At 34.4% G+C, this 25911-nt stretch overlaps 1 protein-coding gene across 1 annotated transcript; it reads right to left on the bottom strand.

Annotated features, from left to right (window-relative positions):
• Window positions 1-13283: 13283 nt before the first annotated feature.
• On the bottom strand, window positions 13284-15113 carry LOC107611092 (uncharacterized). Its single transcript, XM_016313053.1, has 2 exons — window positions 14495-15113; window positions 13284-13300 (listed from the first exon to the last, which is right to left on the bottom strand). The coding sequence occupies exons 1-2, from the start codon at window positions 15111-15113 to the stop codon at window positions 13284-13286; spliced, it is 636 nt and encodes a 211-aa protein (XP_016168539.1).
• Window positions 15114-25911: the final 10798 nt, after the last annotated feature.

The following is a 25911-nucleotide window of genomic DNA, read 5'->3' as shown; positions in this document are numbered from 1 at the left end:
TTACCCAAACTTTTTATAAAAAACTTAGTAGTACTTTTTCAAAAGATAAAAAATAGTTCAATTGACTTAAATACTTTACTATGACTTAAAGTATCTAATAAGTTCAATAAACAACACTCTCTCTATCTTTAAGTTCAAATATAAAAAATTAGATATTTTTATTTATTTAATTTAATATTATTTTATATTTTACTATTTATTTAATTTAATTTTTATATGATAAAAAATAATAGAATATTCAATAAGTATTAATATTATTGTATTTGTATAAATTGATAAAAAAAATTCAATAAATATTATAAATTTTAATATTTATCCTTCTAACTTCTTCTTTACATATTTTACAGGATATATATTCAAATTTTTATATAAAATAATAATAAAAAATCAAAGAATTGATACATTTTTTAAGAGGAAGACTAATATTTAAGAAAGAGAACATATAACTTTTACAATATCAACACTTGTAGATAGTTCTTCTACTTTAATGAATCACGAAGAAAGTGAGATATAACCTTCAAAAATTCAAAAAGTTACATCCGATGACTTTAGCCTTAAGTTTTTGGAACGAGATCTTGAAAAACAGCTTTAAATTTGGCAATATCACCAAAATCAGAGAGATGAGATTAGACGAGCTTATCTTAAATAGGGTTCATATCAAAAACATTTTGACAATTATTTTCTATCTGGCCCCCCCAAAATTTGGTTTCAAGTTCCGCCACTGCCTGCGAGGACAATGTTCTCAATCCCCTACAAGTCATTTCTTTTTCAGGTTATGGGCGACAAAGTTCGGAAGAGCTTAGTTATTTCTTTTTTGTTTTAAGCGATGTTTTATGTTGCATTAGTTACTTTTTCCTCGCCCACATCTTTACAATTTTTTATAAGAGGGATAGGAATCTGGTATGAAATGTTTGTAAATTAATGTTATATATATATATATATATATATATATATATATATATATATATATTCTATGTAAGGATTGTAACTTGTATTGTAAATATGGACGTATGATTTTGAAAAATTTGGTTTTAGTTTTAAGCAGACTCATATCTTAGTATTAAATATTTTAAGAGTTGTCGTAATACCCGAGCTATCCGAGTGGCGTAGCCGAAAGCGTGACATTTTGATAGTTAGGGGGTTTGATAAAGCCCAATTTTGTGGTTTATCTTGTGTTGAATTTAGGCGATTTTATTATCTTTTCTCACATTTATTCAATGAAATAGCATGATTTTGTGAATTTCTCCTAATTTGTGCTTAGGAGTAAAAACATGCTTTTTAGGCCTTTAAATCGCTAATTTTAATTCACTTTAATTCCATTCAATGCCTTGATATGTTTGTTAAGTGATTTCAGGATCAGAAGGCAAAGATTGTGTTGAAGGAATGAAGAAAAAGCGTGTAAAAATGGAGAATTCATGAAGAAGTGAGGATTTGCTGAACTCAAGGCCACGCGCACGCGTCACCCACGCATACATGTGAGAAGGAGATTTGCCAGCGACACGTACGCGTGACCCATGCGTACGCGTGACAAGCGGCACATGACCTTACTAAAGGCAATACGCTGGGGTCGATTTCTGAGCTCAAGGAGGCCCAAATCCAACTCATTTCTGATGCTTTTGAACCCAAGAATTGTAAGGGAATAGAGGAGGTAGTCATAGTTTAGTTTTGATGACTTTTAGGATAGAATTCTAGAGAGAGAGGCTCTCTCCTTTCTCTAGATTTTAGGGTTCTTATTTCAATTCCTTTTAGATCTATATTTGAATCTTGTTTCATTTTAGTTTTCCTTTACTTTTATTTGTTATAGCACTTTAGTTTATCTACTTCTCTTGTTAATTTTTTATTTTGCTCTCTTTTATGTTTAAGAACCCATGTTGGAATTTAATCTTCTTTTAATGAAATTTTATGCTTCCATGCCCTTTTATGTTATCTTCATTACTATTGTTGATTTCTTGTTTGTGTTAGTTATGGGTTTCATTAATTCTTGCATTTTGTGATGTTTACTTTCATTGCACTCTAGGTATTTATTAAAATGTTTTCTCTAGTTATTGAGTAGTTTTCTTTACTCTTGTCCTAGGCTAAGGAAATGGAGTGACCTTGAGCTATTGGGTCTCATTGAATTGGTGATTTGAGAACCCTTAGTGGTCAATTTGATACCCATTAACGCTAGCCTACTACTAAGTCAATTAGTAGCTAGGTTGGGACTTTTGGGTTGATGTTGATCAAGCCTATTTGATGTACTATTTCTCGAGGTTACTCGGTTATGTGTCTTGAATTCTATTGGAATCATGTGACTTGTTCTTTCCTAGTCTATCTTGAAGTTCTAGTTGCCTTTTCTTTTGGATAGAAGTTTGATTTCTCCAATCTTATTTCTCTGTTCATATGCATTCTTGTTTGATCCTAACTGCATATGTCTGCTTAAAATCCTTAATGAATTTACCTTTTTTGTTTAGGCACTTCCTCTTGAGTCATATATTCTTTGATATATATTTGAACCTGTTTTGATGTAGTATACCTTTTTAACTTCTTATTCCGAGTCCTTTGTAAACAAATTGTAATTTAGTTTTCCTCTTACTTGACGATAATTACAGCCATTCTTCAAATCTTAACAAAACCGCTTTTGATTTGATATACACTTCTCTATATAAACTTTGAAAGTTCCTTATACAGTTTAAAACAAATTGTTTCCAATACCTCGCCTGTCCCGTCACTGATTTCTGGAAATATATTTACTTTAAATACAACTTGAGTTCCAACAAATTTATTACAGTTTTTTACGAATATTTTTATTTGATTATGTATTTAGGAATTCTTCAAAAAAAAATTTTGCCTCTTTTCCATTGATTTTCATTTGACAAACTTCACTTAATTTATTTTTAATTTGAATTTGGTTTAGTATAACACATTGTCTATGCAATTGTTGTTCTTTTAAAAGTATTGGGCACATATCCTTCCTTTTAGGAACAGACCAATTTCTTTTTTAAGCTTTTCACTTCTTTAAATGATATACTTGGTCTTGTTTTTAATTATTCTTTTACCGTTATGAACATCACCATTAATCTTAATTTTCCTTCTCTTGTGAATCTCATACTCGTCCGAGTCATCCTGAATTTGTTTCAATCTAGTGCACCGTTTGTCCTGTCATTTATCTTTGTTTAGTCAAGGGTTCTTTCTCGAAAATTCACTATTGATTGAGTTGTCTTTCTTTACGAGTTTTGTATTCTTTTGGATCGATTGAAAGCTTGTTTGATGTCTCATGCCTCGTGGATCTTGTTTGAACTCCCTTGATTTAAGATCTTTCTCATATGGCTTGATTTCTTTTTCAGTACAGCTTAATATTCTTGAATATCCTTAGGTGATGGCGATTTCAAGTGTATTCTTGAAATTTTGATGTGAATTTTTAAAACAAGTTTTGGATTCCCTTTTCAAGAAATTTTAAATTAATTTTTCTCGCTTAATTGCATCCATAGCTATTCTTTAAATTTGACAAAGTTGTTTTAAAGTTGGCATGTGCTATTTTAAATGAAGTTTTGAAAAGCTTCCTTATTTAGTGGAAACCTGTTTGTTTGCAACGCACCACTTATTTCCTTTACTGACCTATAAGCAAATTTTACCTCGGAATTTCTTTTCTAAATGGAGTTTGAATATGAACTTTTAAAGTTTGTGTAGTTTAAAACTTTACCCCAGACTTTCCTTTTCCAAGAAAATTTGACTCCTTCCAACTTTGCCGCGATTCTATTGCACAACCTTATTAGATTTAGTACTTACATGTCTTTCGAGAATGGTGAGACATTATTTTGGCCTTAACACAATTGCTTTTCATTTTTTTTGAACCTCACCTATTCTGTCTTTTACTTGGAAATTGTTTGGATGAAATGCAATTAAATTTTCTTTTGACCATATTGCAGTTTTGATATATATTTTTGTTATCTTTTTACAAAATGCGAGTTACATATCTTTTCTTTTAGAATATGAGGTGATCTTCCTTAAATTTTTCATTCTTTATATTCAAGCGTATTAGAAGGTGTTCTTAATCATAAATTTTTAAACTTGTGAGCGTCATCACTAACTCTAGTTAATCTTCTTCTATGATTTCATACTTTAACTCTGCTGGACTTTGTTTCAAATTACCACACTGTTATTCCTTTTGTTGTTCCCATCGCTCTTCTCTGATTCGGGGGTCGTTCCCTAGGTTGCCAAACTGAATTTCTTTTCTGACACTCTTCATTTCTTATACATCTTTGATTACTTGCGACCCCAACAATTCTTTCAAAACCTTTGCGGATATTGTCCTTGTTGCTTGTTGATAATAAGCCAAATGTAGGTTTGGAATTTCTCAAGATAGAATATCTCCGTTGCATGTATAGTCCAAACCCAACAATTTACCAATATCAAATTTTAATTCAAAGATGTCACAATCAACACAAAATAACCGGGAGTTTTAAATTTCAGGTCGTCTTCCCTAGGAGTTACAATGAAATGCTCAATTATTGGCAATGGGAAATTTGGGAGTTTTGATTGCAAGAGGCAAGAAATTGAAATGACAAGTAATTAAATGGAAATCAAGTAAAAGCAATGAAAATGAAAATTAAATGGCAAAAATAGCTCTTGGCAAGAATTGGGGAATTAAGGCTTCCTATCCTAGTTATGGACCACAAACATAGTAATTGTGTAGAATTAATCCCAATTAGCCAATCCTAACATTGGGAATTAGTCAAAAGGGCATAATTGATCTCAATCCACAAGTCCTAACCAACTCTATTAATGGAAGGCTTAGAGTTAGTGAAAATCAAATCAACTAACAATCCTCACACAATGTAGGATGGACATCCACCACTCAGGTTCACCCAATTACCCAAGTTTTCAACCAAGAATGTGAAAAAACTAGGCAAAAATCCAACCAATCATTTTATCAAACACCTGGAAGGCATAAAAAGAAAGAATGGTAAAATAACAAGAAATAATAAATTCTACAACTACCAATTACAAGAAAATAATAATAACAACTAAATTGAACAATGAGAAACATAAAATAAGAATTGCATTAATTGAAATTAAAAGTAACAAAATGTCATAAACATAAAGGAATAAAAGAAGCGAAATAACAAATAGAAGTAAAGAACAAAGGTGCAATAACAATAAATGGCAAGGAAAACTAAATGAAAACAAGAATTAAACCTAAATCTAAGAGAGATCTAACCTAATCTACTCTAATTCTAGAGAGAAGGGAGAGATTCTCTCTCTAGAATATGCATGTTTCTAATCTACCCTAATTGCTCTCCATTGACATGGAGTGATGCCCCTTTGATATAGCACTCAATTAGCTTCAGAAAATCCAAAACTGGGCTCTGGAGGCTCAGAAATTGTCCCCAGCATTTTCTTTTAAGTAAGTCATGTGCGCTGATTCGTGCGTATGCACACGTGCTGAATATGGGTCCGGTTGGCTTGGTTTGACCCGTTCGGTCCAATCTTGGGCTGATTTCTATATAATAGGTGTCAAAATTTTCGTTTTAATTTTTTCTGTCATATTAGGCCATAAAAATCACATTTATAATTTTCTAGAAGAAATTTTAATTTATGGATTAATTAGTCATTAATTAACTGGGTTTACATTTTATGTTGTATTAGTTACTTTTCTCTTGCCCTCATCTTTACGAGTTTTTATAAGAGGGATAAGAATCTGGTATGGAATGTTTGTAAATTAATGTTATATATATATATATATATATATATATATATATATTCTCCGTAAGGATTGTAACTTGTATTGTAAATATGGACGTATGATTTTGAAAAATTCGGTTTAAGTTTTAAGGAGGCTTATATCTTAGTATTAAATATTTTAAGAGTTGTCGTAATACCCGAGCTATAAGAGTGGCGCAGCCGAAAGTGTGACATTTTGTTAGTTAGGGTGTTACATCGAATAACAGCATTAATCAATAGACAATCATGCATCTAAAACTCAAATTCTTGTCACTAGGACAAGTCCAATTGCATGACAGACACTCAGAGTATGTAGTGATGCATAATCAGTCCATTCCCTAGGCTCTAACAGGAACGAACTGCTCTGTTACCATAATGTAATACCCACAATCACAGGAAACACACTCACAAACAAATATGCACAAACAAGTATGATGCATGTCTATTCCTATCCCAGATATGGCTTTTTAGATGCATATAGTGTGCATATAAGTCTTACGGCTAAGCTGCATACAATGTGACTTTTAAGTGTATTTCAATATACTTACATCTGAAAAACAGTTCTCAGCGTGTGGGCGTCCCTATAATACATTTGGCACTAGGGCCCAAACAAGGTCGCACCTGCTCTCTTGTTGCAGACAGTCTTTTAAAGTCCTTTTATCTTTGTCCTCTTCGCTCCTCTGGCAGAGGTTCTTTAATATTTTTCTTTTCTTTTTTTTTTCTTCTTTTCTTTCCTATTATTCCATAATATAATTTATCTTCGCATTATTCCCTCGCTTTTTTCTAAGTATCTTATGAAAAAGAATTATATAGTACTTTAATTAAGTCTGCATTTTCTAAAACTAACTTCTATTTTTTATTAAATTACTATTTCAATTTCAAATATAAACTTTATTTCCATAATTTTAACTTTACCAAAGGACTTAATTTTATTTCCAAAATTCAAGTTTTCACCTTGAGTTTTAAGTGCATTTTCTTAAACTTTACTATTACCGATCTTTAACCGCTTTTCATTTAGTCTCTCGGTTATCAAACCTCAACAATTTTAATCAATGATCCTTATTCAGATCAACCCCAAAATCATCAAAATAACCCAACTGGGCTGTTCTTCATGGCCGAACTACAATTCACAAGCAACGACAATAATTCAACAAAATTTCGACATAAAACTCAACCAAACTCAACAATAATCAATCGAACTAACATTTACTTATAAAATTCATATTTAATTATTATAAAATTACCAAACCCTACCTTCATACGAAATCAAACACAACGGAAGCTCCGGAGAAAACATCACAAATCGTCAGTGCCTCCTAGAATTCCAATTGACCGAACTCAAAGAGAAGGGAAGCTACATTACCGTCAACTTCTACCGGACAAAAGTGATGTCAATATGTAGAAGAGGAGGATACAAACACTTTTATCGGATTAAATTTTTTTATTGGAATTACGGATCTCAAGAAATCGAGGTTGGAAGCACCATGGTCATGGAGGTTTTCACGTTCCTCTCTCTCGGTTCTCTTTTTTTCTCTTGTCTCCAGTTCACCAATTCAATTCGGTGATGATGATGATGATTAATATCCCAAGTGAATTGGTGTCATGTTTGTATATATATATGTATATATATACATATCTAAATTCAAGCCAACGTTTGGCTTTTTTTTTTTTTTTTGTTTCTTTTATGGCTTTGTCCATTATAATTATAATAATAATAATAATAATAATAATAATAATAATAATTTTTTATTTTTCTAAAAGATCTTACTATAAAAAAAATATTTAAAAATTTTATTGAATTTTAAACTCAAAGTATCATAAAATTTAATTTAATTAGTTTTAGAAAAATAATTAATTTTTTTAAATAAAATTATCAACAAATATAATAAATTTTAAATAACTCATTATTTAATTTTCAAAAATTCTGGTCGTTATACTTTGCATTAAAGATTGAATAATCCCTTCTTTCGATGGATGAAGTCACAAAAAGAAAAATTAAATCTTAAGAAGTGGAATTATTCAAATCACATAAGTCTCATGATTATAAAGTATGAGATTCCAAAAGACTCATGGATACTATGTCTGAAAATCTGAAATAAGGAGTTATTGCTACAAAAGTATTTTCTTAAGAAATATAAAAGCACTTTGGTAAAAGTGATAAAGTTGAAATAATAAGTATAATATTTGTCAAATTAAATTTCAATGAGGCAAAATATAAGTGAGTACATTTTGTAAATGTCTTGACTTGTTTCGAAATTAAATACACTAAAGGTATAACTATCTAATGATATGCTCATACGTTTAGTTTTTATTTTTTTTGAATCACAATTAAGTCAATTCAGTTATTAAGTTACAACAATAAAAAAGTTTTTATTATGTGCAATAAGAAAAAATGTCAAAATAGAAAAAGGAATAAAATAATTTACTTGACAAGGATCCTTTAAGTTTATAAATTTAAAAGATAACAAGGGTAAAAAAATTGTATATGGTATATTTTGAAAGAAATAATATAAATAAATAAAGAATTCATTTATTTCTTTTGCAAGTATTCAAAATACTAGAAGGAACATTATGTTAAATATCACCTTTAGTGTATAAAGATGAACACATCTCTAAGTTATTTTGATTGAGAAATTTATGTTTTCAATACTGAGACATATTTAGTAAGTATATTTTGCTTTTTTTATTCACATAAGTTGTCTATAAAGAATTCTATAAAGTTATATAATCTCAAATGATGTATATTTTTTTAGGCAATGATAATTTAGTGGGAATTGAGATAATAAATTTGTATTATCATTACATTATTGTTAAAGTTATGTTATTTGAATTTAAAAAAAAATATAGTATATATGTTTTTTTATATAATTTGGTTCTTATTTCTATTTTAACAAATTCAATTATTCTTATTCAATTAGGAATAGGTAAATATGTTTTATTTACAAATTCAAATATATGTTTTGGTACATGTTTTTTTCTTTTGAAATAACTCTAAATATACTTTAACTATTATTTTTTTCGATGATATCTTAATTCTATCTCGTTTTAGTGAAGTATATGACTATCTATACTTTATTACCAAAATCACTCCGAGAATGAGCATTGAAAATTACAATTTAAATTCTTGATAAAATTTTGAATTTTGTATAATCTTATATCCTTTGGGCTACTTATTTTTTTTTTGAGTTCCACCATTAAAATACATTTTTAGATAGAAAATTGATAGTTCTTTGAGAATGTTGAGCTGGGGAGGAATATAGTCAATTGTTCTAAAGGCAAATTCAACACCTCAAGAATAAATGTCATTTGGTATATCCAATCTATTAAAGAAAATTGTCTCATTTTATATGGAACATTATGTATTAGTGCCATGAGTAAAAATTTAAATTCATAAAATATGACAACATTTGAAGCTCATCTCATTAATTATATGAACGTATTAAGTCATTGAATCATTGAAAACTAAATAGACTAAATGAATAATGTAGAGATATAAAGTAAATTTGTTGTAAAAGATTCCACTCAAAAGTAAGGTATTAGATACAAAGAATTTTCTTTCAATTTTATGGAAACACTTATTTAAGATCATAATGACATTGATGATATATTTTAATTTTGGTCAACCTTAAATTACTGTAGATGGATATAAAAAATTGTTTCTCAATAAAAATGTTGATAAGTTAATTGTTTTGTAAAATTTTTTATGTCACAAGATATAAATAAATATATGGAATACAAGTTAAAAAATTTCATCCATAGACATAAGAAAACTTTCTATCATTAGTATTTTATATTTTATCAAATTATTATCCCATATGATCGTTTGAGATAAATGTAGGTAATAATTGTATATAAATTCAGTCGAATTAAGTATACTTTTACGATTCTTGTATTTCAGTGGCATGCAGAATTGTAAATAATGTTATATATTCAATTCTAACAGAGACAGGTATAGTCTCATTAGGTGCCTCAAAAAAGCTATAAAGTTTAAAAGTGTATTAATTTTTTTATACTTCAACAATAGTCTGATAGATACTGAGTTTGTACATTACAGTTATTATGTACATTGTTGGTATCTTTGGCAGAAATTTAAATAAGTTAAGGATGGATCACTAAATAGTATAATAAAAAAAGGTTTTGTTATAACAAAGCATTACATATTGCATATATAAAGTCAGAAAATAAAGTTAGAGATCATTTGGTATTCTGATTCTGACTTTGTTAAATGTCGATGCAATTTTAATCTACTGTAGATATATTCATATACTCATTGGAAGAGTTCTTTTAAAAAGTATTGAGAAGATACTTTTACTCTTTCCATTAAAGCACTTGAATATAAATTAATTTTTAAAGACGTTCAATTTAGTAAATACAAACACTTGTCACAAATTATGGATATCTATTTGAAAGACCACTTGAATTATTTTGTAATAATATATTAGTAGTTTACTATTTTAATTTGTTGTTAAATAAAAGAGTTTAGAATGTTAAGTATCTTATGAACAAGTTAGCACAAACTCTACAAATACATACATATTTGGTTGGTATGAAACAAACAACCAAAATCTTTCATATAATTACTATTTACATGGGTGTCATATCATTTTATGATATGTTATTTCAATAGAAATGTGCATTTGGATGCTGGTATAGTTTAAATAAATTTATGAATATAGATATTTCTATAAAAATGAAGTATTGAGTTTTATTTTCATTCTTACTCATGATCTCACAAAGTTGATTAAAGTTGGACCAGTTAAAAATAGGCATGCATGAGATCATTTCGCATCTAATTTTTGAATTTTCTCATCTAAGTTTGATCTATGTCATTGAGTATATTAATTAATATGGTGATCATCGTGATTTCGTTGCACACTAATATGATAAAAGATGCGGTCATTCCATAACTGATATATGAGATAGACTAAATTGTTAAAGTAACTAGTGTATGTTCTCGTGTCCTGTACAGAATAATATATAAAATTATATCAAGTTTGTTATTAAAAAATTAAATAAAAAAATATTTAGTAATTATTACTATAAATATTTTACAACTTGAAAATATTAAATAAAATAATTAGTATTTGTCTTAATCAATTTTAGTTGGTTGAGCAACCATTTCACTCGTCCGCTTAAGTAAGTATTTGGAGATCGAATCCCACTTTGTGTATGTAGCAATTCATTAGCTAGTGATAGACCCTTAATAATTAGAGCATCAATACATAGTGGATTAATCTTCTGCCTGCCGAGTTAAGAAATATGTAGAAAATAAAATAATATTTGTATTTAAAATAGAACAATTTCTCATTCGTAACAATTGTAACACCCTAATTACCCTAAGCCTTACATCGCGCCTTAAAGTAAAGGTTAATCAGAGATTTCAACAGTTCTAAAGCTCATACGTATAATATATATAGAAGAAATAATAAAATCTAGAAGCCCGATAAAAGATATAGCTCAAAAACAGGAATTTAAAGCGCAAAACGTACTAACAAAGCGTCTAACTTAAAGCACAAGAATCAAAAGTGATATAAACAAGGTAATAGTATAATTGTGAAATATTATAAGAAACTAGCCACGACTCGCGGACTTTAAGCCGGCTAGCCAAATACAGACCATACAGAATCCTGACAGTTTAAAAACAGCTTATACAAGTTTTTCTCTCATAATACAAGCCTCTAGGCAAAGACAAAGTACAAAAGACTCCAAAAGAATCCAAGATCCTCCGCTTCTGTCACTTTCCAAAGCAACTCACCTGCATCTGAAAAACACAACAAAAATATGGTATGAAAATCAGAGGTTCTCAGTATGGTAACAGTGCCCAGTCATGTAGGATATAAGACCTCGGGACGCCAAAGGCAATCCTAAGCTCCATATCCATCACAAGATTCAAACTTAAGCATTCTAAAACAAATAAGCATAGTATAAACCTTATCATAAATAAACCGGGTAATCTATCTTAAGAGATTTCTATTCTAACCAAACACCGCTGTCCCAGAGCCTTCACCAACCTATCCTCCATGCGATCCCATCGCCACCGCATTCCGAACCTCCTCAATCCTAGTAGAAAGCACAATTAATAATAATGCAAGTAATTCACAAGTAAAAGCATACAAGGCAAGTAGATCAAGTAAGCAATTAGACATGTTATTCAATTAGCCAAACAATTACAAGTCGGCAAAGCAAACAAACAGATAGGAAATGCATATGATGAATGCCTGCCCTACTGGCTGTGATATCACATTGTCGGTTCAACTGCTAACCCGACACATCTCCATGGAGACGTCGCCCTTCGGATTTCTCATATGGGAACCCCCGAGATATAGTGCCCGGATCACTGTCTAGGTACCGGCGCCTGCACGCCTATAGATCCGAAGGGATGCGAGCGGGATACTCTTGCCTCAGACCTCACATCTCAACATAAGCGGGATTAACCACCGTCCTTACGCCGCGGCTGCTACCACGACAGGCGGGATTAACCACCGTCCCTGCCGGGTCCATAGCGTCTCATAATCTGAGTAAAAACATTATTTCAGTAGTTTTCAAAAAGCATTTTCATTATACAGAGATCCATCATCTCAATCCGAGTCCTCGACTCATCTCAACCACTGTTCATTCATAATTCAGTTTCCAATTGTCAACAGTTCATCATTCCTCATATCATATATCAATCATCTTTCCCCTAACGTCAAACCATTCTCAGCACACCAGAAATCTAAGCCTCCGTTTTCTAATTTATCATAAAATCGTTAGGACCCTTAAGTTATATCTCATGTTCTAATACTAAAAACTAGGCCCAAAAGACTTAAAATGGTGTTTTAGAAGCTTACAACCTTGTTGGGAAGGTAGAATAGTTGAAAAATAAGCAAAATTTGAGAAACAGGACGTGTGTGGCCGCATAGGGGTCTGTGCGTGCGCACGCCCAGGAAATTTTAAAACGTGTGCATATGCATAGGGGTGTACGTACGCACAGGTGGCAAAACTTTCAGAATCTGTTCACTGGTACAACCTATGCCAGCGCTCCCAACAGACTGGCCTTTCCAACGTGTGCGTCCGCACAGGTTGATGTTTTTCCTTAGATATGTGCGCGCACAAACTGTGCTAGTGCTGCAAACAGAACGCACTTCCCTGCCTGTACGTGCGCACAGGTGTGTGCGTCCGCGCAGGTCAAAATATTTACAGGGTGTGCGTCCGCTCGAGGGTGTGCGCTCGCACATATCAGAAATCCTAAAATTCTGCAACTTTGAAGAATTTCAGATTTTTAACACCAACTTTGAATGATCATAACTTCCTCTACAAAATTCTAAATTTCTCAAACTTTATATCGATTTAAAGGGTTTTCAATCAGTTTCGAAAATCGAGGCAAATGTTATGATCGAGCAAAGTTCACCAAAAATCTAATTTTACCAAAAGCCACAATTTACCAAATATTCACAATTCTCAAACCACCTCCGACCAAAACAACATCAACCTCCCATTTACGGCACAACTACCTTCTTGGGTCAAAAATTCATCACTTACCACATCTTTTCATCACATTTCACCATTCTCCAACCATCAATACCAATCATGCAATACCACAACTAATCCCCATTCAACTCTTCAAACCACATAACCATATCATTAACATTAATTTCACATATATCTTAACATTAGCAATCATTATACCTTCACCTCAATAATCATCACACCATCATAAATCATCATACATTAACATTTCAAACAACTCATAAACCATTATAATTCAAACATATCCTATGGGTCACTAGCCTAAGTGTCCATGAATATTACATACTACATAGAGGAAACCGAAACCATACCTTGGCCGATTCCCTTTATGCACCAAAACCCAAATGAGCACAAGCTATGCTTTCCAGCACAAACCAAGCTTTCAATTCCACTCTAATAAGCACAATTAGGTTCCAAAAGCTCCCAAAGCCACAATAATCAAACTATATGCATACAATTCACCTCAAATCAACCTAGGATTCTAATTAAACATAAATTCACAAGAGTTTAATGGCTCTTACCTCTTCCAATAGATTTGGATGTGAAAACCCAAGGCTAAGCAAGGCTTAGAGCAAACCTAAACATCCAAAATACAAAAACTCATTTAATCCCAAAGCCCTAGGAACCGAAATTTTGGAGAGAAGAATAGAAAGGATTTCGTGGTTACCTCTCCAGTTTCTTGTATGGGTTTTGTAGTGCTCTTCACGAGGAACGCGTAGCCACAAACGGTGCGGCGATCGGAGTTCTCTAGCTCACGATATGAGCTTTGGAAGAAGATGGTGAATAATGCTTCTCTTTCCCCTTCTCCCCTTTCTATTTTCTGCTGTGTGTTGTTGTGTTTAGTGGCTGGTGGGTTCACTTATGAACCTTATATATGTTGGGCTTGGGCCCAACTTGGGTCTGGTCCTACCCGTTAGCATTTTTAGCCCTTTTGACCCAACTTTGGGCCAAACCTTTAAAATTAACGCCCGGTTTTCCATTTCTAACATTTTTCTAAGGTTTTTGCCGGTTTTCACTTTTTCTCATGCGGTACCGGGCAGACTTGAACCAGTTCAACCGGTTCAACTACCGATTCATAATTTTTCATGGTTTTTCGTAGAGAGTACATTTTCTGACTCAGAAAGACCTACTGAGTCCGAAAATCTCCTTTAAATCCTCAAATTCTCACTCTAACTTTTCAGAATCTAATTTGGGCAATATTAGTTACTTAATTAACCGATTGATTAGTTGCGGTTCTTACATTCTCCTCACCAAATAAAAAATTTGCCCTCAAAATTTGAATTACCTGAGAAAATCTTGGGAAAATCCTTTCGCATTTCAGACTCCAATTCCCAAGTGTGCTTTTCAACTCCTGCTCGCTCCCAAGCAACATTAACCAATGGAACATGCTTTCCTCGCAGTTTTTTCACATTAATGTCATCGATCCTCACTGGCGTTACTTGGAAAGTTAAGTTCTCCTTCAACTCAGCTGACTCAGGCTCCAGCACATGAGCCACATCCGACGTGTACTTACGGAGTTGTGACATGTGGAATATGTCATGCAGGTTAGACAGATGAGGTGGCAAGGCAACTTTATACGCTACCGGCCCAAATCTCTTCAGAATCTCAAACGGTCCTATATATATTGGGTTCAACTTCTTGGTCTTAATTGCTCTTCCAATCCCAGTTGTCGGTGTCACCCGAAGAAATACATGTTCTCCCACTTCAAACTCTAGTAGTTTCCTTCTTTGGTCCGCGTAGCTCTTCTGTCGACTCTGAGCAGTTAGAATCCTTGCACAAATCTTGTTAATATTCTCGGTAGTCTCTACTATTACCTCAGGACCTAAAACACTTGCTTCACCAGATTCATACCAACAAAGCGAAGATTGGCACTTCTGTCCATACAAGGCTTCATACGGAGCCATCGAAATGCTCGCATGAAAGCTGTTGTTGTACGCAAACTCTACTAATGGTATGTATCGGTTCAAACTTCCGGGTTGATCTAAAACACATATTTTCAGCATATCCTCCAAGGTTTGAATAGTCCTTTCCGACTGTCCATTAGTTTGCGGATGATATGAAGTACTGAGACATAGCTTCGTACCAAAAGCTCTTTGGAAAGCTCCCTAAAATCTGAAAGTGAATCAGGGATCACGGTCCGACAGTATGCTCGACGGCACACCATGCAACCTTACTATCTCCTTGATGTACAATCTTGCCAATGCTCCATAGAATAGTTTACTCGGATAGGAAGAAAGTCAGGAGATTTGATTAAGCAATCCACGATCACCCAAATCGCATTAAATCCCGACCTAGTCCTCGGTTAACTGGTCACGAAATCCATCGCAATTCCTTCCCACTTCCACTGAGGAATCTCAAGTGGTTATAGAATTCCTGACGGTTTCTGGTGCTCTATCTTTACTTTCTGGCAAGTCAAACATTTGGATACCACTATAGCTACATCACCCTTCATCCCAGGCCACCAAAACATCTTCTTCAAGTCATAATACATTTTCGTGCTTCCGGGATGAATAGAAAACCCACTGTTGTGAGCTTCTGACAATAAATCTTGTCTCAAACTTCCTACATCCGGTATGCAAATCTTTCCCTTGTATCTTCACAACCCTTCATCATCCTTAGTGAATTCTTCACGTCTCTTATCACCAACTGGCTGAAACAACTGCTGAAGCTTTTGCTCATCTAGCTGAGCCCTTTGTATTTCTGATTTGAACGTGCTTGAGATCTGCAACTGATTTAAACAAGCTCTTCTAGCAACTTCACTAATGTCTAGCTTAAGATCCACGAACTTATCTACTAGCTCCTCTACCTTGATTCTCATCCAAGCAATTGTTAGAAATTTTTGACTCAATGCGTCTGCTACTACATTCGCCTTTCCAGGATGATAACTCAGCTCAAAGTCATAATCTTTCAGCAATTCCATCCACCTCCTCTAACGCATATTTAGCTCTTTCTGATCAAAGATGTACTTGAGACTCTTATGATTAGAGAAGATGCTAAACCTCACTCCGTACAAGTGGTGTCTCCAAATCTTCACTGCAAACACAATCGCCGCTAATTCTAAGTCATGAGTGGGATAATTCACCTCATGCGGTTGATAAAAGCCATTTGTAGGGTTTATCTTGTGCTTAATTTAGGGGATTTTATGACCTTTTACCCACATTTATTCAATGAAATAGCATGGTTTCATGATTGTCTCCTAATTTGTGCTTAAGTGTGAAAACATGCTTTTAGGTCTTAAAATGGCTAAATTTAATTCACCTTGATTCCATTAGATGCCTTGATAAGTTTGCTAAGTGATTTCAGATTTAGAAGGCAAGGATTGGATCAAGGGAATGAAGAAAAATCATGTAGAAATGGAGAACTCATGAAGAAATGAAGGAATCACAAAAGCTATCAAGCCGACCTCTTCGCACTCAATCGACCATAACTTGAGCTACAGAGGTCCAAATGATGTGGTTCTAATTGCGTTGGAAAGCTAACATCCGGGCTTCGAAATGATATAAAATTTGTCATAGTTGCATAGCGCATAGGGGCGCGCATGCGCACAGTACGCGTACGCGCCGATGGTGCCACATGATTCACCTAATGCAACTCGTGGCCAGCGATTTTAGAAGCCTTGTGGGCCCAATCCAACTCATTTCTGATGCTATTTAAGCCAAGGATTGAAGGGAAATTGATAGAATTTTGATCATTAGTTTAGTTTAGAGTAGTTTTGGAGGGAAAGTTAGTTTTTAGATAGAGAAGCTCTCACTTCCCTCTAGGATTAGGAATTAGGATTAGGATTAGTTCTTAGATCTAGGTTTTTATTCATGCTTCCCTCTACTTTTGCTTCTTAATTCTTTGTTGTTACAATCATCTTCTTCTATTCTCTTGTTGTAATTTCCTTTATGTTGCTTCTATATTTTGTTGTAGATTGATGAGCGGATCATTTATACCCTTTTTGGCATTGTTTTTACATAGTTTTTAGTATATTTTAGTTACTTTTTATTATATTTTTATTAGTTTTTATTCAAAAATCACATTTCTAGGCTTTACTAGGAGTTTGTGTATTTTTCTGTAATTTCAGATATTTTCTGGCTGAAATTGAGGGACCGGAGCAAAAATCTGATTCAGAGGCTGAAAAAGGACTGCAGATGCTATTGGATTCCAACCTTCCTGTACTCGAAGTGGATTTTCTGAAGCTACAGAAGCCGAATGGGTGCGATCTCAATTGCGTTGGAAAGTAGACATTCTGGGCTTTTCAGCAATATATAATAGTCTATACTTTGCCCGAGATTTTATGGCCCAAACTGGCATTCAATGTTAGCCTAAAAATTCTGGCGTAAAACACCCAAACTGGAACCAGAATTGGAGTTTAACGCCCAAACTGGCACCAAAGCTGGCGTTTAACTCCAGGAACAGCCTAAGCACGAAAAAGCTTCAATGCTCAGCCCAAGCACACACCAAGTGGGCCCCAGAAGTAGATTTCTGTAGTATCTGCACTTAGTTACTCATTTTCTGTAACCTAGGTTACTAGTCTAGTATAAAAACTACTTTTAGAGATTCATTCAGTACCTCATGACATTTTTTACACTTCATATTGTATTTCTGATAGCATGAGTCTCTAAACCCCATAGGTAGAGGTGAGGAGCTCTGCTGTGTTTCAATGGATTAATGCAATTACTACTGCTTTCTATTCAATGACGCTTGATTCTATTCTAAGATACTCATTCGTACTTTAATCTTTGGAAGATGATGATCCGTTACACTCATCATTATTCTCAATTTTATGAACGCGTGCCTGACAACCACTCCCATTCTATTTGAGCTCAACGTAGTCATTGGGCGACATCTTGAGTGCGTATCTCTTGGGTCTCTAATCCACTGACCGAGTCCGTGAGATCAGAACCTTCGTGGTAGAGGCTAGAACCAATTGACAGCATTCCTGAGATCTGAAAAGTCTAAACTTTGTCTGTAGTATTCCGATAGGATCTGGAAGGGGATGACTATGATGAGTTTCAAACTTGTGAATGTTGGGTGCAGTGACAGTGTGCAAAAGGATAATGGTCCTATTCCGACGCTAGTGAGAACCGACAGATGATTAGCCTTGCGGTGACAGCGCCTGGTATTTTTCATCCGAGAGGATTATACAGCCTATCATGGACGGAAGCCATGCGTGTTTGGAGAAGAAGATAGTAGGAAAGTAGAGATTTAGATGACAGAGCATCTCCGGAACCTCAACCTATTTCTCATTACTGAATCACAAGTACCATTTATTTTATGTTATTTATTTTTTATAAATACAATCACTCTCATCATTAATCTCCTGACTAAGATTTACAAAATAGCTATAGCTGCTTCAAGCCGACAATCCCTGTGGGATCGACCCTTACTCACGTAAGGTATTACTTGGACGACCCAGTGCACTTGCTGGTTAGTTGTGCAGAGTTGTGAAAAGTGTGCTTTACAATTTCGTGCACCAAGTTTTTGGCGCCGTTGCCAGAGAAACCTCTAGGAAGAGCAACAAAGGCAAGGAAGAGATATTGAGGAGCTCAAGCACTCCATAGGATCTTCAAGAGGAAGAACAAACTGCCGTTACTAAGGTGGACCCCGTTCTTTAATTTCCTTATTCTTATTTTTCTGTTTTTTTATTTCTATGCTTCATGTTTTGTCTATGTTTTTGTCTTTATTACATGATCATTAGTGTCTAGTGTATATGTCTTAAAGCTATGAATGTCCTATGAATCCTTCACCTTTCTTAAATGAAAAATATATTTATTTGAAAAAGAACAAGAAGTACATGAATTTCGAATTTCATCTTGAAGTTAGTTTAATTATTTTGATGTGGTGGCAATACTTTTTGTTTTCTGAATGAATGCTTGAACAGTGCATATTTTTGATATTGTTGTTTATGAATGTTAAAACTGTTGGCTCTTGAAAGAATAATGAAAAAGGAGAAATGTTATTGATAATCTGAAAAATCATAAAAGTGATTCTTGAAGCAAGAAAAAGTAGTGAATACAAAGCTTGTGAAAAAAAATAAAAAATAAAAAAAAGGAAAAAAAAGAAAAAGCAAGCAGAAAAAGCCAATAACCCTTTAAACCAATAGGCAAGGGTAGAAAGGATCCAAGACTATGAGCATTAATGGATAGGAGGGCCCACAGGAATAAAATCCTGGCCTACGCGGCTAAACCAAGTTGTTCCTAACCATGTGCTTGTGGTGTGAAGGTGTCAAGTGAAATCTTGAGACTGAGCAGTTAAAGTCGTGGTCCAAAGCAAAAAAAAAAGAGTGTGCTTAAGAGCTCTGGGTACCTCTAACTGGGGACTCTAGCAAAGATGAGTCATAATCTGAAAAGGTTCACCCAGTTATGTGTCTGTGGTATTTATGTATCCAGTGGTAATACTGGAAAACAAAATGCTTAGGGTCACGGCCAAGACTCATAAAGTAGCTATGTTTAAGAATAAACATACTGAACTAAGAGAATCAATAACACTATCTAAATTATGAGTTCCTATAGATGCTAATCATTCTGAACTTCAAAGGATAAAGTGAGATGCCAAAACTGTTCAGAAGCAAAAAGGCTACAAGTCCCGCTCATTTAATTGGAACTAAGTACATTGATAAGTTTGGAATTCATTGTATATTCTCTTTTTTTATCCTATTTTGTTTTCAGTTGCTTAGGGACAAGCAACAATTTAAGTTTGGTGTTGTGATGAGCGGATAATTTATACCCTTTTTGGCATTATTTTTACATAGTTTTTAGTATATTTTAGTTACTTTTTATTATATTTTTATTAGTTTTTATTCAAAAATCACATTTCTAGGATTTACTAGGAGTTTGTGTATTTTTCTATAATTTCAGGTATTTTCTGGCTGAAATTGAGAGACCTGAGCAAAAATCTGATTCAGAGGCTGAAAAAGGACTGCAGATGCTGTTGGATTCCGACCCTCCTGTACTCGAAGTGGATTTTCTGGAGCTACAGAAGCCCAATTGGTGCGCTCTCAATTGTGTTGGAAATTAGACATCCTGGGATTTCCCGAAATATATAATAGTCCATACTTTGCTCGAGTTTTGATGGCCTAAACTAGCATTCAAAATTAGCCTAAAAATTATGGCGTAAAATGCCCAAACTAGCACCATAATTGGAGTTAAACGCCCAAACTGGCACCAAAGCTGGCGTTTAATTCCAGGAAAAGCCTAAGCATGAAAAAGCTTCAATGCTCAGCCCAAGCACACACCAAGTGGGCCCCGGAAGTGGATTTCTGCACTATCTGCACTTAGTTACTCATTTTCTGTAACCCTAGGTTACTAGTCTAGTATAAAAACTACTTTTAGAGATTCATTCAGTACCTCATGACATTTTTTACACTTCATATTGTATTTTTGACAGCCTGAGTCTCTAAACCCCATAGGTGGGGGTGAGAAACTTGATGCGCATAAACTAGTTATGCTACGATTTAGGAAATTGCACGATCGGCAAAATTCCTTCCGGCAAGTGCACCGGTTATCGTCAAGTAAAAACTCACAATAGAGTGAGGTCGAATCCCACAAGGATTGGTTGAGTGAGCAATTCAGATTAGAAGTATGTTCTAGTTGAGCGGAATCAAGATTTAGATGAGAATTGCGGAATGTAAAATTGCATGAATTAAAGAGCGAGGAGCTAAATTGCTGAAATTAAAAGGGATGGGGGTGATTGCATGAATTTAATTGCAGAATGTAAAGAGAAAGTGGTAAATCAGAAATGGGAATTCATTGGGTGTTAGGAGATATTGAGATCTCCGAATCAAAACAACCTTTATCCCTTCCTCAACCAATGCATTCATTAAATTTTGCTTGGCAATCTTATATGATTGGATCCCAATCCCTTGGCTCACCAATTCTCTCCAAAAACAAACAAATTCCCAATCCCTTGGTTTAAATGTTCATAAGAAGAGATGATGCTCGATCACTGATTATACCACACAGTTTCATGAACCACAATTTGGTAGGATTACATGTCACAATATCCATCCAAACCCCAATCCAATTCACTGTGAGAAAGCTTCTCTAGCATGAATCCTCCATTCCTTTCCCAAGGTTCCGAAGGATTCCAATTATGGGTAGTTTCTTTCCCAAGACAACTACCCAATGGAATTAGATCGAGAAACTTTCTAACAAAATTCAAGAGAAAAGATTGAAGAAGAAGATAAAACTATTATTGATTCATTGAATTACAATAGAGCTCCCTAACCCAATGAAAGGGGTTTAGTGAGTCATAGCTCTGAATTCAATTACAAAACTAAAAGAAAATGATCCAAAGTTCCCGTGTAAAAAAAGTCCCCCTCAGGGGCTGGATTCCCCTTCAATCCCCCTTTTTTTTCAAATGCAGAAACTAAGGCCTTTAAATAGGCTCCCTAAATTACAAAATGAAAATGAAATTCAAAGCAAATTACAATCAAATGAAAATAAACTATTCTAGATGATTCTTGTGGCCTTGATTTGGTGTTGTTGATGGGCCTTGCTTGCTTGAAGGGTAGAGTGACATAATTGATCCAAAAAGGATAATGATCCATTAAACTACACTCAAACGTTGCACCCCCCTTTCTTGAGTCGTCACTTTGTTCTCTTGTCAACCTTGCCAATTTGATGCCAAATATAGACTATTATACCTCGTTGGAAAGCTATGGATGTCAGCTTTCTAACGCAACTGGAAGCACCTCAATTGGATCTCTACAACTCGAGTTATACTCCATGGAAGGTGAAGAGGTCAGCTGGCCTGATTGCATGTTGGTACTATGCTCTTCTATGCACATTACGGGGCTGTTTTCTCCCTCAATTTTTAGTATCCACCATGCATGCCATATATGCTTGGAAAGCTCTAGATGTCTTCTTTCCAATGCATTTTGAATCACCTCATTTGGAGTTTTGTAGCTCAAGTTATTTATGTTTGAAGAAGGCATGGTCAAGCTGTTCCATATAACACGTTTAAGCTCCAGTTTAAGCTTAAACTGGAGCTTAAACGCTGGCACTCCCTGGAGGCACAAGCTCGAGCACGTTTAAGCTTCAGTTTAAGGTTAAACTGAAGCTTAAACGTGGAAATGGAAGAAGGCAACCCTGGAGTGTGGAATTGTCGAACACGTTTAAGCTTCAGTTTAAGGTTAAACTGGAGCTTAAACGTGGAAATGGCTCCCTGGTGCATTTCCCATTTCTGGCGTTTAACCTCCAGTTTAAGGTTAAACTGGAGGTTAAACGTGGAAATGCTTCCTGAGTGGAATTCTCATTCTGGCGTTTAACCTCCAGTTTAAGGTTAAACTGGAGGTTAAACTTCAGTTTCAGCATTTCTTAGCCTTCATGATTCTGGCGTTTAAGCTCCAGTTTAGGCTTAAACTGGAACTTAAACGCCATTTCCAGCATTATATGGCTTGGTAGTTTAAGTTCCAGTTTAAGCTTAAACTGGAACTTAAACTCCACATGTGATATTCAAGCTTCCTTTATTGATTTTGTTGCTTCCTTGCCTAGCCTCTTCTTTCCTGAAATCATCCAAACAATTGAATCAAAGTCTTGCAAAATTTCATGAGAATTCTTCCATTCATAGCATTCAAGGAATATAACTAAAAACTCATGGAATTTGCATCAAAATCTTCATGTTGAATGATTTAAGACAAGCATGACTAATTGGCCCAAAATGATTACTTAAGGCTCAAGAAAATGCATAAAACAACTAAAAATAAAAGAAAAAGGCTAGTGAAACTAGCCTAAGATGCCTTGGCATCACAACACCAAACTTAATCCTTGCTTGTCCCCAAGCAAGTTCTGAATTATTGAGAAGAAAGAATGAAACAGAAAGTAAATTCATTAGCCATATCAGTAAGTAATTGACATTGATTAATGGGGTGTTCATGCAGAAAGTTGTTGCAGCATCACTTTATTGTTTCTTAGGTAAGAATGTCACTTTTTATGTTTCCACTAAAACACTGCTTATGGCCTCTTGTTATTCACATATCCTTGGCAAGTTTCTTTTCTTTGTTTTTCTTTTTCTTTGAGCTTATTTGCTCCTTGTTGCTCAGTGTCATGTGTTGCTCAAGCCTTTGGCATTTTCTTTTTCTTATTAGTGCACTACACATATCCACTACAGGCATTTTAGTTCACATTTCTTCTTGAGACATTGGTGCCCAGCACCTCTTTGTGTGACTAAATGTTTTGTATTTAGGTTGCTCTTGATAATGGACTTTTGGTTGATAATCCCGGGTTAGTTAACCCAAGTTACCAAGTGTTGAAACACTCCTCAGAACCTATTCATCCAAGCATATCCTTAATACATAAACACCACAGGCATTTGTCTCAGAAGTTCAAACTATTGGTGCCTAGCTTATTTTCTCAATTTTTTGCTTTTTGGTTGCCCTTTTTCAGTGGCTTTTTCTTCTTCTTTTTCTTTCTTTTTCATGGCCAAAGACATTTATTCATCAAGATCCATAGACAGCATCCTAATTTCCACTAAAAGTGACAATTCTAACTTTATTTCTTAGTAAGCTGACTATTCAATCAAACATGCATACCACCACTTAATCTTATTTGATTTCTTACCAAATGGAATTGAGTTACTTTTGTTCAAACATTTCTTTTATTTTATGGAAACAGAACAAGCATGGCAAGCATTTGTTTAAGAAGATGAAGTTATCCAGACACTTAGACTATCACTTATTTGAAAATTAAACAAACAGACAAACAAAAACTGCAATGACTCAAACTTAAAGCAGGGGTGCATGCAAACTTCAAATATCAGCAATTCAAAGTACAAGCAATTAAGTGACAATACAACCTTTTAGCATCTTCTTTGTTGTTCATCATCCTTCCTAGCCTTGGTGTTCTCTTTGATGATGATGTATATTCCTTCCATGAGATTGATTGTCTTCCTGCAAAGCTATTAGAAGTTGCTTGTTCCCCAAGCACTTTGAGAATTGGTTAGCATGCATGGATGTTTGTAGGCCTCTGAACTTAGATTGGTGTGTGAACACGAAACTTAGTTCCTTGCCATATGCAGCAATTGGGATCATATGCAGAAAACCTCATGTGCTTTTATTAAGAAAATAACTATGAACTAGAAAAAGAAACTATGAATCTAGAAATTAAACTATTGTTTAAGTAGTTTCCCTGATTGGTTGGAGCTAGTGACTAGTCATGCTGAGGTAGAAATGTGCTTTTAATTAAGTTTTTGGTGGAACACCAAACTTAGAATCTCACATTCACCCTTGAATTGTTTTGGTGTGCAACACCAAACTTAGCTCCTTGCAATACAGATAAATCTACTTAACTCTTTTATTGAAATAACTAGAAAAGAAAAACTACCTTTGGTTGGGTTGCCTCCCAACAAGCGCTTCTTTAACGTCATTAGCTTGACATGCTGTTCCTGACTTTCTTCCTCTTCCTCCAGTTTGTTAAGAGGAATGACTTCAAGTGGATAAAGGAGCTAGTTAGTGCCCCTTGTTGTGAATGCTTCTTTCCAGCAAGCTTTCCCTTGTGATTGGCTTGAGTGAACTTGCTTGTTGGCTCAGCAGTTGGATTGTTCTTCGACCTTCTCTTCTTCATGGATATGGTCCTTTGTTTCTCGGTCACAATCCTCATTTTGGTGTTTGTTTCTACTGCCTTCACATCCTTGATCTCAGAACTTGGTTGTTGTTGGACAGTTGGAGTATCCTGTTCATCAAAAGCTTCCTGAATTTGTGGTTCAATGAACCCTTCCTCTTTGCAACTCTCTGTGTCATTGGAGTGTGATCTCCCTTGATTGACTTTCTCCCTTTCTTGTTCTTCTGATTCCTCCCTTGGGTTTGCCATGGTATCACTAGAAGAATTGTGGGTAGGGATTTGCTTTGATAGATATCCAATTTGTGCTTCTAGCTTTTGAATGGCAGCACCTTGATTTTGTAAGTTGGATATCACTTCTTCCTTAAAGCCTTTCAAATCGGCCACATCTCTGCCCATAGTTGCAAGCATTCCTTCTATCCTGTTTAATTGATCTTGAAATTGTTGGTTCGGATTGGGTTGATGAGGTTGATTATCTTGGCTGTGATATGGTGGTTGGGAGTATGTGTTTTGTGTGGGCTGATAGAGTCTTTGGTTGGAGTGTTGGTAGTGGTATGACTCTTGTGTGTAGTGGAATGAGTCTTGTGGATAATGAAATGAATTGTATGAATTTGAGAAGGAATTTTGTGCTGAGAAATGCTCAAGTGATGAAGAATTTGGATATGTAAAACTAGGAGGTGAGGTTGGATAATTCAGAGGTGATGGCTCTTGATGAATGGGGTGTGAATAAGTGAAATCTCTTTGGTTTTGATCTTCCCAGCCACAACTTGAGTAGTGATCAAATTCACCAAAACATGGACCATTTTGTGGCTCTGGGAAGTACCCCGTTTCCTGTTCCTGATACTCCCACCCACCATGAGCATAATAACATGAATCATTCTGTGGTGGTGGAGAGTTTCTCATGAATTTTGATTGACCAAAAGATGATGGATACTCCTTTCTTTTTTGCAATGTGCTCAGTCTCAAACAATACTCATCCAAAGATAGTGGAAATTCCATAGTGAGGCAATATCACAAACAGCTAGTGGTTAGTATGCTAACAAGTGAATAAGCAAAGAAAACAAATTAAAATTTGCAGAAATTAGCAGTAATAAACTGAAACAAAAACTATTAACAAAAGAAAAGAAAAATTGCTCAATCTAGTTAACTTCCAATTTGAGAA

This window comes from Arachis ipaensis, chromosome B8 (assembly GCF_059453495.1).
Source record: "Arachis ipaensis isolate K30076 ecotype BB chromosome B8, ASM5945349v1, whole genome shotgun sequence".
In the NCBI taxonomy this organism is placed as follows: domain Eukaryota; kingdom Viridiplantae; phylum Streptophyta; class Magnoliopsida; order Fabales; family Fabaceae; genus Arachis; species Arachis ipaensis.
Note: the sequence above shows the minus strand (reverse complement) of the source record. Positions and strands in the feature narration are given on the sequence as shown.

Coding starts and splice junctions, on each gene's coding strand:
- LOC107611092 (XM_016313053.1), bottom strand. CDS start 15,113: ATGGCTCCGTATGAAGCCTTGTATGGACAGAAGTGCCAATCTTCGCTT.